This window comes from Lissotriton vulgaris, chromosome 2_1 (assembly GCF_964263255.1).
Source record: "Lissotriton vulgaris chromosome 2_1, aLisVul1.2, whole genome shotgun sequence".
Taxonomy (NCBI): Eukaryota; Metazoa; Chordata; class Amphibia; order Caudata; family Salamandridae; genus Lissotriton; species Lissotriton vulgaris.
The window spans coordinates 229712127-229732851 of NC_141687.1; the positions used below are offsets into that span (position 1 = coordinate 229712127).

Here is a 20725-nt window from a genome sequence, read left to right on the forward strand (position 1 = left end):
TCCTCCTAGAGCGCACTCCACACGCAAGCTGGGAGCCTCCATGGCTTTCTTACGGAACATCTCCTTAGAAGACATATGCAAGGCAGCAACAGGGTCTACAACAAGCACCTTCACTAAACACTACTGTGTTGATGTGCAAGCCAAGCAGCAAGCAGCAGAAGGCCAAGCGGTTTTTAAAACTGTCTTTCAAACAACTGTAATAGATACAGGTGACCACCGCTAGAAGAGACACTGCTGCACAATCGATGCATAGTGTATTATCTGCAGCTCATATGCCTCGAACAGATGCATACTGGTAAGTAGCATTTTCCTTAATGTGACTGATCACACAGATTATGAAAACCATTGCTATAATAGATTGCTTTTTTAGGAGGGGCACAAGAACATTATAGCCCTGAGCAGGGCTTTACATGGGATGAAAAAAGTGACGGTGTCTCTAAGAAGAGCGTGGTATAATAAGCATCATTTGTGAATCTTTTTCAGGATGTGTGACTATATAAATAATGGTGTGTCTTAAAACATGTAAACTAAAATCCTGTGCAACTCTTAGTGTACCATCCAACTAGTATTTTCGGTGAGCTTTTTGTTTTTGTATCCAGACATATCATACCGTAAGAGAGTTGCACCTGAAACAAGTAAAACCTTTAGACTCTGCCAGTGCAATAGCGGTATGAGATAAATGAGCAACAAAAAATATTATTTTGTTGTAAATATTTAGATTGTGAAAATGTTTCAGTTCTGAAATTATGAGGCTGTGATTTAAACATTACTAAGTCCTTTGTTAGACATTTACGTAATTGTTCTCCTACATCTTTCGGAAATTGCCCAGCTGCATATCGTACACCTCAGCTCTTTCAGATTCAGCACCCTCTTTTCACTCTCTCCTGTATGTACTCATACATGTCAGCCATCCCGATTCAGGTGGGAGACTACCGAATTCAAGGCTAGTCTCCCTCCTCCCAATTCCTACATGCAAAAACCTGATTCTTCGACGGGCTTCTGCCAACTCGAAGTATGCACTGCTCGCAGGCCATTGCCCAAAATTTTTATCACGCTCTGTCTGCCAGCTATAACGCTTTCTCCGTGTTCCTAACAGGTAGGAACATTTTCTTTTTTGCTTTTCTGATATTCGACCTTGCAGCAGCACCCTTGCAAGTTCACTACATGACAATAGACACTATTATGGCCTAGCCCTCAATAGAAGTTAAAGGGAGAAATACATTCTCGTACTATTGTTATACTACTAAACATACTTCAAAATGCAGTTTGTGAATACGCGCCAAAATATCTACTTAAAGAGTTCTATGTAAAACTGAATGTGGCTTGTGGGACTTTTGGAGATGAAGCAGTGTTCTCAAGTGGGTGAACGATGGTAAACCATACGTTAGGAACTGTGGGGTCGTTGTCTGCTTTTTGTGAACGCATTGTTATGCACAATGAATTTCATTCTGAAAAGCCTCTCCGTGTGCCTGTCTCATATAACATGGCTCATGTTTCTCCTAAAAGGTATGCCAGATACTATGTAGAAAACAGTGTCACCAAGCGAAACTTATACAAGGTTTTTGGAATTCGCTTTGATGTTATGGTGAGCGGACAGGTAAGACAAGTACTTTTCTTTTTGACTTCTTTCAATCTCCTCTAGTTTTTAGACTTGAGAACAAATGTTGATATATTCAAAATACTTTGAAAATAACTTGGACCCTAAGTTAGACTACTGCGGTAAGACTGAATTTGCAACAGGAACGTGTTGTTATTGGGTTACCATACATTTGTATTGTTCTGCACATTTAAATCACCACACGTGGTGCCAGCTCAGCAAGGATCAGTGCCCTTAATGGAGTCGCCAAACTGGCAGATGCACTGATCTCACAGAAGATCCCTGTTTGCTTGGTTCGGATCTTTAAATATGGTTAAGCAGTCTTCTATGGAGGCTATATCCTCTGTTGACCTAGCCTACCAACAATCTGCTCACTAATCTGTAATTAAGCCTTCTGTTGTTTTGGCCACAAAAATAATTTTTAAAAAGTATTTTGTATAGAGATGGATGCTGCTGGAGCTATTACAGATTTTTAGAGTACATGCTAATCATTCAATTAAAGCCATTGCTTCTATACGATGACACAGGGTTGCAACCTTAGGACATCATCAAAAGACAGCAACAAGTTGCAACACAGAGACCTAAAAAAGACCTCCATTCTAGAGAGCGCTCCCCAGAGGCATCAAACATCCTCTCACAGTTCATGGTAAAGAGTACTTTCACCAGCAAGGGTTCCATAAGGGCATCAAGCATCCCCTTATAGTTCAAGCTGAATAGTAGTTTTTAGGTCGAGCAGACCTACCCTCAATGCGTGAGCATTGACGGTGTCTGCTTCAGACCTATTGTGGCCCGTTAGTGAGAATGCTGGGGAATGAGGACACCAATCTGTTACGAGCTCGCAGTTTTCCCCGCGGGAGCGCGCGTCTGACCCGCGCTTGCGCAGATCAACTCACAGCCCCTGCTCACACACAGCCAGCCCCCACCCCTCTGCATGCACGCATCCACAGGCGCGCGTGCGCACACACACACACACACACACACACACACACACAGGCGCGCGCATGCACACGCAGGCATACGACACACATACAGGCTCAATCACACACAGTCACGCACGCGCGCACACACACACACTCCCCCCCTCCCCTCCCAGGCATACACACAGGCACGCACGCACTTCACTTCAGCCCTGGGCCCCACTCACCGACTGCGCTCTTCCGGCGGGCTCCTCACGGCGCGGCGCGGCTCGTCTCCTCTTCTCAATCGGGCTCGCGGACCTCGGGAGGCGGGACTTCCGGTCGGCCGCGACCTGATTCGCCGGCCGGCCAAGAGCTTCCGGGTCGCCGCGGGCAGCGCGGCGGCACTCCGATGCGCAGTCCCTTTTTTTTTTTAATCGACTGAAAGAAACTGACATGGCTCATTTGTTACCAAGAAACTAAGGCAGGAGGCAGCCAAATCATATACAACTTGTTGCGTCATGTTATTTGATGTAACTTCTGTCCCTTTGCCTGGCTGTGAGAAAACAAAACCTAGTTAATGAGGAGTTTCAAAGGCAGCGGAGCACACTGTAAGTTACTACCTTTGTATAATATTTAGCATTGCTCATGTTATAAAAATGTAGCTGCTAGTGCTTCTGGTGGAAAGGGCTGCTAGGGTCAGCTACTGGATGCATGTCTTGGCACGGGTTGCTGGTGCTTGTATAAGGGAAGCAGGGTTGGCAAGGGGCTATATATCTTATGGCGATGGGCCACCAGATTTGCACGGGGGATGCTGATACCTGGCAGGGAGAACGCCGTAGACAAGGACGCGCGGATGCTCACTAGAGGCCATGTGCTGAGGTCATGAATGGCCGTGATGCTGATTGCTGCAGCGTCCTTGGCTGCGCAGCCCTCGTGGGCCAGGTGTTGAGGGGCTGCAGTCGGCAGAGGTGTGCCATTGAACCCTGCCCCCGAGGGTTTGCGGGCCGAGCTAGGCGGGAACACACGAGGAGAATCATCCGCCTCATAGGTGGTGGCAAGTGAGCGCCGCTGACGAATATACAGTGCTGCCATGCAGTGGTGACTTCATGGTCCGTTGGCCCCACAGAGCAGGCGTGCTCTGCGCAGTGACAACAGTCACACCCTGTAGTGGGTTCCAATGACGCGCTTCATTGTCACTTGAATGATAGGAGCACAGACGACTTCACACTATGGCAAGGTGGCGCAATCACATTGGAATTGCATTTATGTAGCGCTTACTACCCCTGACGAGGCGTCGAAGCGCTTAATTCTGTGCCGTACATCGCGCAATCTTTACATGTCCTCGTGAGTGAAATATTCTTTTGGGCTTCTCGGTATTTGGGGTGAGCCCTCATGTATGCGTTCCAAGTTCCGGCCTCTTAGCTGCATGAATATGCGCTTCTCTTCTGTTGGTTCACGGCTCGAGAGCAACACGCCTCGTGTGGTTTTTTTTATTCTTTGGCAGAAGTGGGCTGTGCATGACCTCGCGTTGTGTACAAGTTAAACACTCAGCAGGGAGATATTTCATTCCTTTGTAGTGCCACATTTACATTTCAAGGGCAGTTGAGTCTGGTTGCTATTTTTTGTCTTTCGTCTGGTGATGGACACACATTTTAAAGGAGAAAAATGCTTTGAATATTTAAAAATTGCTTCCACTGAAAGACCTTTGCCACGTGTCGTCACTTGATGGTTTCTGGGCACTGCGGCAGGGCCCGGGCACTGCTCCTCCCCTAGCAGCCGCTCCGTGGGCACTAGGGCAGGGCCCGGGCACTGCTCCTCCCCTAGCAGACACTCCGTGGGCACTGCGGCAGGGCCCGGGCACTGCTCCTCCCCTAGCAGCCACTCCGTGGGCACTGCAGCCACTCCGTGGGCACTGCTCCTCCCCTAGCAGCCACTCCGTGGGCACTGCGGCCGGTCCCGGGCACTGCTCCTCCCCTAGCAGCCACTCCGTGGGCACTGCGACAGGGCCCGGGCACTGCTCCTCCCCTAGCAGCCACTCCGTGGGCACTGCGGCAGGGCCCAAGCACTGCTCCTCCCCTAGCAGCCACTCCGTGGGCACTGCGGCAGGGCCCGGGCAGTGCTCCTCCCCTAGCAGCCACTCCGTGGGCACTGCGGCTGGTCCCGGGCACTGCTCCTCCCCTAGCAGCCGCTCCGTGGGCACTGCGGCCGGTCCCGGGCACTGCTCCTCCCCTAGCAGCCACTCCGTGGGCACTGCGGCAGGGCCCAAGCACTGCTCCTCCCCTAGCTGCCACTCCGTGGGCACTGCGGCAGGGCCCGGGCACTGCTCCTCCCCTAGCAGCCACTCCGTGGGCACTGCAGCCACTCCGTGGGCACTGCTCCTCCCCTAGCAGCCACTCCGTGGGCACTGCGGCCGGTCCCGGGCACTGCTCCTCCCCTAGCAGCCACTCCGTGGGCACTGCGACAGGGCCCGGGCACTGCTCCTCCCCTAGCAGCCACTCCGTGGGCACTGCGGCAGGGCCCAAGCACTGCTCCTCCCCTAGCAGCCACTCCGTGGGCACTGCGGCAGGGCCCGGGCACTGCTCCTCCCCTAGCAGCCACTCCGTGGGCACTGCGGCCGGTCCCGGGCACTGCTCCTCCCCTAGCAGCCACTCCGTGGGCACTGCGGCCGAGCCCGGGCACTGCTCCTCCCCTAGCAGCCACTCCGTGGGCACTGCGGCCGGTCCCGGGCACTGCTCCTCCCCTAGCCACTCCGTGGGCACTGCGGCCGGTCCCGGGCACTGCTCCTTCCCTAGCAGCCACTCCGTGGGCACTGCGGCCGGTCCCGGGCACTGCTCCTCCCCTAGCAGCCACTCCGTGGGCACTGCGGCAGGGCCCGGGCACTGCTCCTCCCCTAGCAGCCACTCCGTGGGCGCGTCTGGTTTCAAATGCAGCTCTTTATTGGACTTTGGCCCTGTGCTTGCACAAGAGCTGTCCCGTGACGTCAAATAAGTTTTAGAAGCGGCTGCCACCTCGCAGATTAATTTAAGGATGTTTACCCCCCCCCCCCCCCCGCCCCCTCCAACCCTGCATTGATGCCTGAGTGGGGTGCCCCTACACGCCCTATGCTGCCCTGAAGCTCAGCTCTCCAGTCCACTCACCGACAGTGAACTGTGTGCCAGTCACCCCAAGCCTCGACTCTAGGCGCTTTCTCGAGCTACATCCGGCTAGATTCCTGCAAAGTCCGTGCGAGGATTGTATTATAGTGTATGTACCGCCGTGTTTACTCGCCGTGATGCCAGTGAGAGCTGTGCGTACTTTGCACCCAGGGCATTGCACGAGGGGGAGGGGAGGGGGGGGGGGGCTTGTAAGGTAGGTGACGCTCTGAGTGCAGCTCCTGCTATTGTGATCGATGCTGGATGCTACACGGTGTGTCTGAGTCGCAGCGGCCGTCACGGGTCATTCTTAGCGCTCTCTGCCGGGGATTAATGCATCTCACATGCCTTCTGCACTTTAAGTGCTGTTTCAATGCACTCTACTTGTTAAAATGTCTTCCCTCTTTATTGTGAGTAGGGTGTAGGATCCATAGTGCACTGCGAGGGGCTACTATTCTCCGTAGCGCCCCACAGTGTCTCAGTTAGGGCTGCGTGCCAATTTGGTTTCAGTTCGGCTCCAGGGGCCCTCACACTGGATCTTGATGGTCGATTATGCGATGTATTGACTCGTGTGGACTGCCATTCCTCTTTTATTCAGTGATGTTGTGCCACTAGGTGTGGAGCCGGAGAACTACACTGCCAGCTTCTCCTAGTCACCATCACCCCCTCTCACCCTCACACACCCTCACTCACCCTCACACCTCCTCACCCTCACACCCCCTCACCCTCACACCCCCTCAAACCCCCTCACACGCCCTCACTCACCCTCACCCCCACTCACCCTCACACCTCCTCACCCTCACACCCCCTCACACACCCTCACCCCCACACCCTTATCCTCACACACCCTCACACACCTCCTCACCCTCACACCCCCTCACACCCTCACACCCCCTCACACCCACTCACACGCCCTCACTCACCCTCACCCCCACTCACTCTCACCCCCACTCACTCTCACCCCAACACCCTCAACGCACACCCTCATCCTCACACATCCTCACACCCTCACCTCCCCTCACACACCCTCTCTCTCACCCTCACTCACATTCACTCACCCTCGCACACCCTCACACCTCCTCACCCTCACACCCCCTCATCCTCCCTCACCCTCACAACCCCCTCACCCCCTCACAACCCTCACACACCCTCACATCCCCCCACCCTCTCACATCCCCTCCCCCTCACTCACCCTCACACCCTCACACCCCCTCACCCTCACACCCCCTCACACGCCCTCTCTCCCACCCTCACTCACCCTCGCACACCCTCACAACTCCTCACCTACACACCCTCACTCAGCCTCACACCCCCTCATCCACCCTCACCCCCTCATACTCACTCACCCTAACTCACCCTCACCCTCACACACCCTCACTCACCCTCACACACCCTCACTCACCCTCACACCCTCACTCACCCTCACACCCTCACTCACCCTCACTCAACCTCACACCCCCTCACCCTCACACCCCCTCACACGCCCTCACACACCCTCACTCACCCTTCCCCCCACTCACCCTCACCCCCACACCCTCACCCCACACCCTCATCCTCACACACCCTAACACACCATCACACCCTCACCTCCCCTCAACACCCTCTCTCCCACCCTCACTCACCCTCACTCACCCTTGCACACCCTCACAACTCCTCACCTTCACACCCTCACTCAGCCTCACACCCCCTCATCCACCCTCACCCCCTCATCCTCACTCACCCTCACAACCCCCTCAACCCCCTCACCCTCACAACCCTCACACACCCTCACATCCCCCACCCTCTCACATGTTATGTTATGTTATGTTATGTTATGTTAGTGCTATTTGTATTGCGCACGGCTGCTCCAGCGAAGGAGCGTCCCGGCGCACCGACAAGGTAGCGAACACAACACAACAGGGGAACAGAAAATATTACTGAAAAGTGGGGGAGTGATGGATTCTCGCATCCTCACACCATCACCCTCACACCATCAAACCCTCACTCCCCCTCACACCATCACACACTCACCCTCAAACAATCAACGCCTCACTCATCCTCACACACCCTCACACCTCCTCAACCACACGCCCTCACTCACCCTCACACCCCTTCACCCTCTCTCACTCACCCTCACACACACCCTCACCCTCGCACACACCCTCACCCTCGCACACACCTTCACCCTCACACACACCCCCCCTCACCCTCACCCCCACATACCCCCTCACCCCCACATACCCCCTCACCCCCACATACCCCCTCACCCCCACACACCCCCACACACCCCTTCACCCTCACACTCACCCTCACACACACCCTCACTCTCACCCCCTCTCACCCCCTCTCACCCCCTCACCCCCTCTCACCCACCCTCGCCCACCCTGACTCACCCTCACTTACCCTCACACACCCTCTCACATCCTCACCCCGCATCACTCATTCGCCACCACAACATCAATCTGTGCAACCATTCAACAACTAGTTCAAATATGTTCTCTCAATGTTTCAAGCTTTATTACAAATGTAACAAAACAATGTTAATATTTCACTTCTGTTCTAGGAGTTTTGTAACAATAAAAGACACAGAACATAATCTTCACAAGTTATTTACAAAACTTTAAGCTATTGCCATTATAAATTACAATACCTTTTATTTAAGTATTAATTATGTAAAAAAAATTAAAAGCCATTGTTATTTGTAATATCAATACATGTAAGTCACGTAAATACAACACATATTGCATTACAAGTGCTACATTTGCAAAAATTATAACTATTGGCATTGTAAATGACAAAGCTATTAATTTCGCTATTTTCAAAAACAAAACCTAACTAAAAAATTTGTCATTTACAATTCCAATAGCTCAAACTTTCCTAATGCGAGACCTATTGCATTGCAAATGCTTGTTAGTAGTGAGTGCTCCACAGGGATATCAAACATTCTCTTATTGTTCATATTGAAGGACACTTTTAAAACGGAGCGCTCCAGGGGGGCATCAGATATCCCCTTATATTTCCTGCTAAAGGGTTCTTTTTATTAGGGAAAGCTCCACAGAAGCACCAACCATGCTCCCTTAGTTCCTCTAGGCAGTTGGTACTGTAACTCTGTACCACCCAAAGCAGTGGTGTGCAACTGTGGGTTGTATATTATTTCCTGGTGTAAGAGAGCTAGTGTAAAAAGAAGTGTCTGTGCTCTTGTACTGCTGATGGAGCTCATTGTAGTTGTGACCTCCTGTCCAGTTACATTTTCTTCACAGAAGGGTGGCCAGAGGTATTTAAGCTACACTTATGATTCTCATTACTTTTTTTTACTGAGACATTGTTAACACTGCACACTAACCAGAGATACCCACGGGGTGCTAAATGAGGGATTGAGCCATCTCTCTATTCAGGCTGGTTCTTGTCGTGCATGCACGGATTTACAAATCATGATGTTAAGAAACTTGAAAAGAGTATTCTTTTCCTGCCATAAATGGTTAAACATATTTGCGTTCATATTTTTTTGATTGTTACATTTATTAACAATTTTATTCATTTCCACAAATTCTTTGACATTTGTCTAAACGGAAGTGGTAATTCTGTTTTAGTTGTTGTTAATGAATACATTTAATATATACTGGCTCATTTAAGGTGGGGTTAGCAGCTTGCCCGCCTCAGGGGGCTGTCCCCGACACACAACTGCCCACCATAATTGGAGCTGTCCACCACCTCAATGGGTATTGTTCTGGCTTCAGTTTCAGTTTTATTGACAGTTTGATATCATGCCCAAAAAGGCAATACAATCAGTTCAAGTACAAACATAATATAAAAAATATTCTGGCGAAAGTGCCCCTGCTGGCACAGCAGGAGCCCTTTCATCAAAACGATCTGAAAGAAACAGGTTAGTATTAGATTCCTTACCTTAGAATATCCCCAGGCGTCAGACTGGATCTGGAAACTTTTGCGAAGCAGTACCATTGCGCGTCGGTAGGCGTCGTCTGCGGCTCCGCGTCTGACGTCGGTGTCGTTGGCGCCGGGATGACGTTGCCGGAGTACTTAGACGCCGCCCTCGCGCGCTGACATCAGCTCTTCTTTTTTCCGCGCCAGCAAGCGCCGATCCGGAAAATGTGATACCCTTAGTCAATTTTTGACTAAACTTTTTCGATCATTTTTGATCCTTTTTCGAAGTCTATCGACTCCGACAGTGCCGGTAGGGATGCCCGGGTTCAAACCCTGCGCCGACTGCGACCGACTGATGTCGGTTACCGACCCCCATCGCCGGTGCCTTCACTGTCTGGGCCTCGACCACGACAACAAGACCTGCTCCGACTGCCGGGCCCTGACGTCCAAAGCTAGACGGGATCGGTCCAGCAAGCGGCTCGAGCTCCGGCATTCGGACCTGCGCCGCTCGAGGTCCTGGTCCGAAAGGAGGTCGAGGGAATGGTCGCGGGGTCAGAGCCATCATAGCTCCGGGAGTCGTCATCGGTCTTCGGGCTCGAAGTCCTCAGGTAAGTGGCACAAGAAGTCGAAGAGGCATCATCGCTCTTACGACTCCCCCCGACCCTTCGGGCGACCCCGCCCTCGCGGCTGTGCCGGAGCCGCAGGCTTTGCGGCCTGCTTCATACCTGCCGGTCCCTGGGCAGAACGCGACGCCGGAGGAGATCGAGGCCTTCCTCATGGCCATGAGGTCACTCACTCCTCCGTCATGTTCCGCGGCGCCTTTGGGCCCAGCGGTCCAGACTGGGGGCTCCAGCGGGTCGGGTGCTTTGGCCCCGACGCCGTTGGGTGCTTCGGTCCCGCAGCCGCTATTGACTTCGGTCCCGGCACCACAGCCTCCCGCTGGATCCGGTTCCGGATCGTCGCCGGTCGACCTTACGACCTCGCTGACACCGGCCTCCAGGGTGTCGCCTCCTGCGCCGCCTCTGGGCGGCGCTGTCCCCGATCCCACCCTCGATTCGGGTCCGGTGCCGGACTGGCGCCGCTCTCGACGCCGATGGGAGATTTCTACTTCTATGACTCGGCCCCACCCTTTGGCCCTGAGTTTCAGGAGATGGGTGCCGAGGGGGATTGGGAGGGGTCTGAGGACCCTCTGGCACAGGAGTGCCACTCTTATCAGGACTGGACAGGTGAGCTAGGGGAGGCCAGTGGTCTGGACACCTCGCCAGACACTGGTTTTGTCTCCCCTCCTACCGTTGCTACGGAGGAGGGGGCTGCCTATAGTGTGGTGCTGACGCGGGCGGCCAAGGCCATGGGCCTGGAGCTCCCCGTCGCGGCCGTGAGGACTAACCTCCACACTGAGGTCCTTCAACCACAGGCAAGCTCGGCTGAGCCTCTGCTGCCGTTTAATGAGGCCTTGTCTGACGTTCTTCTGGGCACTTGGTCCAAGCCCGCTACAGGTCAGCCTGTAGATAGGAACGTGGCCAGACGCCACCGCCCGGCTCCGAGCGACCCTTGCTTCCTGTCCACCCACCCCACCCCCGATAGCCTGGTCATCCAGGCCTCTAGCTCCCAGACTGCATTCCTGATGGCTCCCCCCGATCGGGAATCCAAGAGGTATGAGCAATACGGAAAGAAGGTATTCTCATCCCTGAGTTTGGGGTTGCGGTCTGCAAATACCGCGTGCCTCTTGGGCCGTTACTCCCACTCTCTGTGGGACGCGGGCGTGCTGCCACAATGTCCGGAGGAGGCCCGGACTAAACCTGCCCAAGCCCTTGCGGAGGGTCAAGATGCGGCACGGTATTCCATCCGGTGTGGGCTGGATACCACGGACTCCCTGGACAGAGCAATGGCAACGACGGTGGCGATTCATTGCCACGCCTGGTTGAGGTCTGCCAACTTTTTGGCTGATGTCCAAAAAACCCTTATGGACATGCCGTTTGATGGCCGTCGCCTCTTTGACGACAAGGCAGACCATGCGCTTGAGCGCTTTAAGTACTCCAGGGCTATGGCCAAGTCCTTGGGCCTCTCAGCCCCGCGCCAGCAAACGGCTTCCTTTTCGTTCCTTTCGTGGCCAAGGAAGGGGCGCCCCCACATGTCCTGCCAGCCACGGGCCACAGACTACCATCCAGCGCGGTGGCGGACGTGGAAACCGTTGTGGCGGTGGACGGGGACAACGGCGAAGCCAGTCCACACCTGCCCCTGCAGCATCCGCCTCAAAACCCTCCTAGTCCGAGCTTTCCAGCCCATGTGACGCCAGTGGGGGGCAGGGTTCACCATCACCTCCTCCACTGGCGCATTGTCACATCGGACAGATGGGTGCTGCAAATCGTCCGAAGGGGCTACTCCCTCCCCTTCGAGGCGACCCCTCCAGCCATGCCACCGCAGTACCACCTCGTGTCGGGGGATCACTTGAAACTTCTACAAGAGGAAGTTACGGCCCTCTTGGCCAAGGGGGCCATGGAGCGCGTTCCTGGGCCAGAAGTAGGGTGTGGTTGTTACTCCCTCTACTTTCTGGTACCCAAGCAGGGCAAAGGTGGCCTACGCCCTATCTTGGACCTGCGGAACGTCAACGGCTTCCTCCAAAGGAGAAGTTCAAGATGCTGACACTGGCTCAGGTCTTAGCTGCCCTGGACCCGGGAGACTGAATGGTAGCGTTGGACTTGCAGGACGCTCATTTCTACATCCCCACCGGCGCTACATGCGGTTCACGGTAGGCCACGAGCACTTTCAGTTTACCGTGCTCCCCTTCGGCCTTACCAGCGCCCCACGGGTGTTCACGAAGATGATAGCGGTGGTCACAGCTTATATGAGCAAGTTAGGGGTTTCAGTCTTCCCCTACCACGACGACTGGTTGTTGAAGACGGGTTCGCCCCAGACAGTCGTCAGACACCTCCAGACTACGGCCAACGTCCTGCACCAGCTGGAGTTTTCCATCAATGTGCCAAAGTCACACCTGTGTCCCTCTCAGAAGCTCCTCTTCATCGGAGCGGTTCTCGACTTGGCGCTTGGGTTTATCCTCCCGAACAGAGGGTTCGGGATATTCAGGCTCTGAATCCGATCTTTCAGCCTTTATCCCGGGTCTCGGTCAGGTTGACGCTGCAGCTTCTGGGGCTGATGGCCTCCTGCATCCTTCTGGTGCATCATGCCCGGTGGCGGATGCGGGCTCTGCAGTGGGACCTGAAGTTTCAGTGGGCCCAGCATCAGAGCCACCTGTCCGACCATGTCCTTGATCTTTCCGCGGCCTTCGACACGGTCCACCATAGTATATTTAGAAGGCTGCGGAATTGAAGGGACAGCCTAGAGTATGCTGAAATCCTTCCTAGCCGACAGGGTACAGGTGGTGGCCTTGGGAGAATTTGAATCTAGACCTTTCAAACTCCCAGGGGGGGGTCCCTCAGGGCTCCTCCCTAAGCCCCACATTATTTAACATTTAAGTTTCCTCCCTCGCCCCGGTGATTCGGTCATTTGGTTTCGAACTAACATCTTACGCAGATGATACACAAATTGTGGTATCTCTGCTCCCGGGGAGAGAAGAAGGAATAGCGGCTAGGTTTCAGGACTGTATGACAGCAGTGAGCTCATGGATGGCTGGCAATTGCCTCAAGCTGAATTCCTCAAAAACTGAGGTGCTGCTTTTCGGCGCCGATGTTACTTTCTGGAGCCCCAAATGGTGGCCCCATGATATGGGAGTCCCACCCATTCCGGCAATAAAAGTAAAGAACCTAGGTGTTCTCATTGACAGTCAACTATCCTTTAAGCCACAAGTCTATGCCTTAACATCTTCCATCCATTGGATTATGAAAACCATCAGGAAAATTGTCCCTTTTTTATCAGACAGTAGCAGGAAAACGGTGGTGACATCACTTGTGCTGTCCTGCCTTGATTACTGCAACAGCCTTTTTCTGCAAGCCCAGCAAGGGATTCTCAATAAACTACAAATGTTGCAAAATGCAGCTGTTCGACTAATCATTGACCTGCCTAAGTTTGCATCGGTCGCACAGGAATTGAAGAAATTGCACTGGCTCCCGATATGCAAAAGTATAATGTTTAAATTATTATGTATGATGTTCAAAGCAGTGAATGGACCAGGTCCATCCTTTCTTCAACAACATTTCCAACTGTACACACTAGGTAGACAGCTGAGATCAGCAAACAAAGGACTAGTCAAGACTCATCGGATCAGGAAAGCACGATGGGGAGGACGTAGTTTTATATCCGGAGCTTCCACCATCTGGAATAAACTGCCCCTGGTCTTGAAACAAAGTGCCAACCTGATGACTTTCAGGAAAAACATTAAGACTTGGCTCTTTGACCTTTAAAAATGAACGACCAACTCAGGGGAGAAATCATATAATTTCAGCGCCAGGACACCGCCCGGTAACAGCGCGCTTTAAAAATTGTATAAATAAATAAATAAATAAATGTCCTCATCTCGGAGGGCACTGCGACACAGCTGCAGTGGTGGCTCACGGACCGCGATTGGGTCAGCCGCAGATCCCTCTCCCTACCCCAACCGGAGCATGTAGTTGTGACGGACGCATCCCTCCAAGGTTGGGGGGCCACATGGGAGAGGCGGAGGTCAGAGGCCTCTGGTCTCCGGCAGAGTCCCAGCTCCACATCAACCTTCTGGAGCTGCGGGCGATTCGTCTTGCACTGAAGGCATTCCTCCCCTCTGTCCAGGGGAGTGCAGTGCAGGTGTTCACGGACAACACCACCGCCATGTGGTACTTCAACAAACAGGGGGTGGGGTCGTGGACTCTATGCCAGGAGGCTCTGTGCCTCTGGCAGTGGCTGGAACATCAGGGCGTGATCCTGGTGGTTCAACACCTGGCAGGTTCTCTGAACGCCAGGGCGGACGAACTCAGCCGACGGTGCATGATGGATCACGAATGGCGTCTGAGCTCGGACGTGGCGCAAGGCCTCTTTCAGAGATGGTGAGAGCCTTGGTTAGATCTATTCGCCACTGAAGTGAACGCACAATGTCATCAGTTCTGCGAGTTTGAATTTCCAAGGTGGCACTCGCTCGAGGACACTTTTCGTTGCGAGTGAAGTTGCGGTCTGTTGTACGCCTTTCCGCCTATACCACTTCTGACAAGAGTGCTGAAGTAGATCAAGTGTGACCGGGCCCAAGTCATCCTTGTGGCTCTGGACTGGGCACGAAGGTACTGGTATCCCGAGCTACTCAGCATGTAAGTCGATCCCCCGATTTGTCTGCCTCTTCAGGAGGACCTTCTGTCGCAGCAGCAGGGGACAGTCCTCCACCCGAACCTGTCCAGTCTCCACCTCCATGCTTGAAGATTGAGCGGCGATAATTGAGGCCATATGACTTGCCTCCTGAAGTTTGTAATTTGATTCTGGCAGCCAGGCGTCCCTCCACAAAGTAGGTATACACCTGCAGGTGGAACAGATTTGTGGCATGGTGCACAGCAAAGGCTGTGGACCCACTCTCTGCCCCCCTTTCTTCCTTCTTTCTCTTGCCCAGCAGGGCTCTGCTCTGGGCACTATCAAGGGCTACCTTTCTGCCCTTTCTGCCTACTTAAGGCTACCTGATCAACCTTCTTTGTTCAAGTCACAGATTGTAAATAGGTTCTTGAAGGGCATCACTCATATGTTCCCCCCTGTTCCTTTCGTGATGCCTCAGTGGGACTTGAACCTTGTCCTAACTTATCTGATGTAGGCTCCCTTCGAGCCACTTCATAACTGTTCTCTCCATCTTCTTACCCTTAAGACTGCTTTCCTGGTTTCCATCACCTCTGCCAGGAGAGTGAGTGAGCTCCAGGCTCTTTCATCCAAGACTCCTTTCCTTTCTGTCCATCCGGACAAGGTTGTGTTGCGGACAAGACCCTCTTTCCTGCCCAAGGTAGTCACAGCCTTCCACATCGGGCAGTCCATCACCTTGCCCACCTTCTTTCCGCCTCCGCATCCCTCTAAAGAGGAAGAGCGGCTTCACCGTCTGGACCCAAAACGTGCGCTCTCTTTCTATTTGGATCGCACACGCCAGTTCCGGGTGGATGACCAACTCTTTGTTGGTTACGTGGGCACTAAGAAGGGACGGGCGGTGCACAAACAGACCATCTCTCGGTGGGTCGTCTTGTGTATCAAGGCATGCTACTCTTTGGCTAAGAAGGAGCCTCCTGTTGGGCTGAGGGCCCATTCCACTCGGGCCACGGCAGCTACTACTGCCCTGAGCCGGGGAGTCTCCTTGCAGGACATCTGTCAGGCAGCTACGTGGGCCTTGCTGCACACGTTTGCAAGACACTACTGCCTGGACAGCCAAGTCCGGAGGGATGGCTTCTTTGGCCGTTCCGTCCTCCAGAACTTTCTGGTGTGATTTTTGGTTTGCAGACCCACAACCGGAGTTGGTATTGCTGGGGTATCTATTCTAAGGTATGGAATCTAATACTAACCTGTTTCTTTCAGATGCACAACAGCACAAGTTACTTACCTTCGGTAACGATATATCTATAAGAAACAGTAGTTAGTATTAGATTCCTTACCGCCCCACCCATCCTCCCCGTTCTGCGAACCATTAACTAGGGTTAAGGTCATCCCCTTTCAGGGCCCTAGTTTCATGGCACCGATGTTGGTTTTTATCATGGGTCTGCGTTTCTGGTGCGGAAAAGCTGTTTGTAAGAATTGACATCAGCGCCCGAGGACGGCGTCTAAGTACTCAGGCGACGTCATCTCGGCGCCGACTACGGAAGCGGAGCCGCAGACGACGCCTACCGACGCGCAAGGGTACTGCTACGCGAAAGTTTCCGGATCCAGTCTGACGCCAAGGGATATTCTAAGGTAAGGAATCTAATACTAACTACTGTTTCTTACAGATATATCGTTACCGAAGGTAAGTAACTTGTGCTTAAATGCCTCCCAGCACTAAGCACTGTCAATTAGTCAGATTTGTTTCTCCCAAAATTGAGATTTATTTCTGTAAATGAAAAAAAGCATCAGCAGAACGATTTCTCCATGCACATCAGGGCAGTTGCTCATATTGCAAAATGTACTGCAATATAGGCGGACCTCTCAACATACACAGAGCGCCAGCCCTGTGGTACAAGGGCTCTTAATCAAAGGTTTCTGATGGTAGAGCCACCTGAGACCCCCGCAAATAAAACATAGAGGTTCTAGTGGATTTAAGACTGGTCTCCAGTCCTGGCAAACCTCCTTATTGCTATGGATTACGCACTGAGAATTAAACCATTTTACTACCATGATACCAATGTCATTTCCATATTGCCCCTCTCTGTGACAATAATTTCTTCAAAACTCTGAACTCTATTTCTTCAAAATGCGCAACTGGACAATTTCTTGCTCTACAGAAAGTTTACATTGTGACATTGCTGGCTTGGATTTAGTTTTTTCTTTCATAATATGTTTTTTTACTCTTTGTCTTCAGGCAGGTAAATTTGATATCATTCCAACAATGACGACAATTGGGTCCGGAATTGGCATCTTTGGAGTGGTGAGAGCAAAAACACGATTAATTATGATGCTAACCATGAATTATATTATTTTTATTGTTTTTGTAGTCATACGGGCGAGGGCTTGTGATGGGCATCTTACAGTACGAATTAGAATGAGATGTCTACATTTATGTAATGTTCTCATCAGGGTTTTTTGTCTATCTGTGCAGTAAATTCAGGCCTATATGTATAACCACCCATGCTTAACAAAATATGGGGATTGTATGATTTTAGATGCGCAACACTGGCTTTGGTAATTTCTATGGAGGTTATTTACCGATAGACCTCACTGCCCCCCTCCCAATGATTTCTATTGATTACATTGGATAACAGATCAAGTCCTGGGGGCAGTAGCTAATACTGCAGCTTGAAATCCCAATCTCCTGGGACTTAGTCATTTCTGGGTTGCACCTTTGTGAGTTTCAGAAGCTGAAATAGGGAATAACCTAGGAAATCAATTTTTTACCCACCAATTTATATAAGTTTTTCCCAAGCTCCTTCCACTGGATAAGGGCTGCCTGCTTTAAATAAACAAAAATGTCCCTGACAAAACAAAGCCTGTGTGAGTTTTTCCACCATCTGCATGCAGCCAAGTTGAGGTCCTTACTGGTAAACTGGTGCAGCTGTGGGCAGCAGGGCCAGTTCTAGTGGGGTAGGCGTGGCACATAAACATGATCTTTTGCCCTCCCAGTCATATTATTATTATTATTATTAATAATGGAAATTTATAAATAGTTCAACTAAACCCGTAGGCATCAATGCGCTGATGATGATAAACAGAGAGCTCAAAAATCGCCTAAGGGGGTAATTAGAGATAGGCTTCTTGGAATAACCAAGTCTTGAGTTCTTTGCGGAACAAAGTGTGGAAAGAAATCATCTTGAGGTCATTAGGGAGCGTATTCCAAAGTCTGGGTGGAAGGAAGCGAAAGGACCTTCCGCCCCATCTGGCCTTGGCTGTGCGGGGGACAGCAAGCAAGCTTTTACTGGAAGAGCGGAGTGCTCTACCAGGGGTGTAGTAGGCCACCAGAGCGTGAATAGCATCCGGTCCAGACTCATTGAGGGCACGGTGTGTAAGGAATAAAGCCTTGAAATTAATCCTCGCCTGCATGGGGAGCCAATGCAGGTCTTTTCTGATGGCGGTGCCCGAGGAGCGTTTAGGGGCGTCCACAACAAACCGGGCAGCCGCATTCTGCACAGTCTGGAGGCGCTGGACCAGACCATTGCTAATGCCAAAGTGTAGGGCATTGCAATAGTCCAGTCTGGAGGCAATGACCGCCATTGCTACCTCTTTGCGTGCCTCAGGGGAAAGATAATGAGTGATTTTTCTTAAAATTCTCAGAGCATTGCAACAGATGGACACAGTCCTGCTGACCTGCTTGTCTAGGGAGAGGGAGGTGTCCAGAATGACCTCAAGGTTGCGGGCAGAAAGGGACGGCAAGGGGCAGGCGCCAAGGACAGAAGGCCACCAGTCTATAGACCAGGTTTCGCTTTTGAATGAGGACCTCCGTTTTCTCCCCATTCAGCTTGAGGAAGTTCTTAACCATCCATCCGGTGACCGCCTCCGTGCAGTTTTTAAAATTAAGAGCAGTTATGCTCCCAGATTGAGAAATGGAGGCCATAATCTGCGTGTCGTTGGCGTAGGAAAGAACTTCTAGCCAAAGGATATTATAAGCCTGGCGAGAGGAGCGACGTAGACGTTAAAAAGCGTTGGGCTCAGTGAGGAGCCCTGGGGGACCCCACACTTCACGGCCTTAATGGGTGACATGTACTCGCCTAGCTTAACCCTTTGCTTCCGTTGGTCAAGGAAGGATGTGAGTAGGCTGAGTGAAGAACCCTTGACTCCCAGCTCACTGAGTCGGCTGACCAGAATGGTAGAGGACAGGGTGTCGAAGGCCGCCGTAAGGTCAAGTAACACCAGTAAGGTGGTCTGACCGGTGTCGACCTTGGAACGGATGCTGTCAACAACCACTCTGAGCGCCGACTCAGTGCTGTGAGCCCTACGGAAACCATGCTGTGAGGGGTCGAGGGAGTTGGTACTGTCGAGGAAAGCACTCAGATGGAGATTAAGATGGGCCTCCAGAAGTTGAGCAGGGGCAGGGAGAAGGGAAATGGGATGAAAGTTCTTTAATATCCCAGGGTCCAGGGTGGGTTTTTTCCAATAGAGGCTTGACGGTGGCCAGTTTCCTGGAGAGGGGATAAACCCCTCTGAAATGGCCAGATTCATGACCTCCATCAGAGGGAGCAGGATAGTCTGTCTGCAGTCTTTAAGGACCTTTAAGGGACCTTTAAGGGACATGGGTCCAATGGTGACCCGGACTTGCTTGTCCAGCAGTGTGCTAAGGTGAGTAGAGGTGATGGCAGGGAACTGGGAAAGGGAATGGGAAGGGGCAGGAGCTTGTGCTTCCAAAAAAGCCGGAGAGGCGGCAGGTAGGGAGCTGGAATTAAGGATTTCCAGGTATAGGGTGATATGTTTGTGAACATAAATAATCATTCATTAAAGCTACAATTTCAGGCACTAGGTGCCTATGTCTTTTTTAATAATAGACACTAAACCATAAAATACCCACAAAGACCAGGCTGGGTAGACACTAAGGGGGTGATTACAATGGCGGGCGGATCTCCACCGCCGGCGCAGCGGTGGCGATCCGCCCACCATCCCAACTGCATTTACCCCCGCCACATTATCATGGTGGAGGGTACCGTGGCAGCCGGGAAGTCCGTCCGCCGCTTTGCTGCTGGTCGGCAATCGTCACGATTGCCGGCAAGGCAGAGCTGGGGCATGATATGATGGCGGTGCCTAGAAGGCACCGCCATTTATATTATGATGCAGGGTTCAAGAGGCCTTTCCAGGGCGGCAAAAAAGGTTGGCAGGGGAATGCTTTGGGTGCCCGTTGCGGGCCCCTCAGGGAGTGGGGAGCTGCACTTGGGGGATACCCATGCCCCCCCACCCTTTATTGCCATGCCAAGGTGGCAGGCACGGCTCGGTGCCTGCCACCTTGTGCATGGCAATCCACAACATGCCTCTTTGGCCGCAATGTCAAAGATGCGGAATGTGACAGCCACGGTGGCGGTCACATCCTTATTGGTGGTGCGGGACTGCTGCACCGCTATCGGCCAGTCCCAGCACCGTTGCGGGCCCTCAGGGGCTGGGGGGCTGCACTTGGGGGATACCTATGATACCCTCCTTTACTGCCATGCACATGGTGGCAGACACTGCGTGGTGCCTGCCATGTTGTGCATGGCAAGCCACCACATTCCTCTTTGGCATTGCGGCGGGTGCTGCTTATAGCAGCACCCGCCCCAATGTCAAGATGCAGAATGAGACCTCCGCGGTGGCGGCCAGTCCCAGCACCGCTAGGGTGGCGGGCTGACTAAAGTCTTCCCGCCATCCCAATGGGCCCCTAAATGCCACATAAAATATTGTTACTAGACAAAAAAAATCTAGATCCAAGTGCAAAATGTAACGGCCTTGTCATGCTCATTTTTAGCATTGTCATGCTTTTTTTATGCTATATTTGGCTGGTAAGCGCTCGGCTGTTTGATGTTTCAAGTGTGTTTGTGTTCCCCCTTTTCTCACACTTGAACATGAAAATTGTTTGGCAACATGAAAGCTTGAGTTAGTTAAAATTGCATAGTAAATTTAAAGTTGTTCCAAATAGGGGCCCAAGATATTTAATGCCCAGGGTCCCAAAAATCCTTGAGATGGCACTAGTAAAGGAGTCACTCACAGTATAA

General features: G+C 52.3%; 1 protein-coding gene across 2 annotated transcripts in view; it reads left to right on the top strand.

Annotated features, from left to right (window-relative positions):
• Positions 1-20725, top strand: part of P2RX1 (purinergic receptor P2X 1) — a 574124-nt gene that overhangs the window by 506866 nt on the left and 46533 nt on the right. For both annotated transcript variants that reach the window (XM_086954809.1, XM_086954810.1), the window contains exons 9-10: positions 1507-1597; positions 16924-16989. In XM_086954809.1, coding sequence (XP_086810935.1) covers positions 1507-1597; positions 16924-16989 — 157 coding nt within the window. The remainder of the gene's footprint in view (positions 1-1506; positions 1598-16923; positions 16990-20725) is intronic.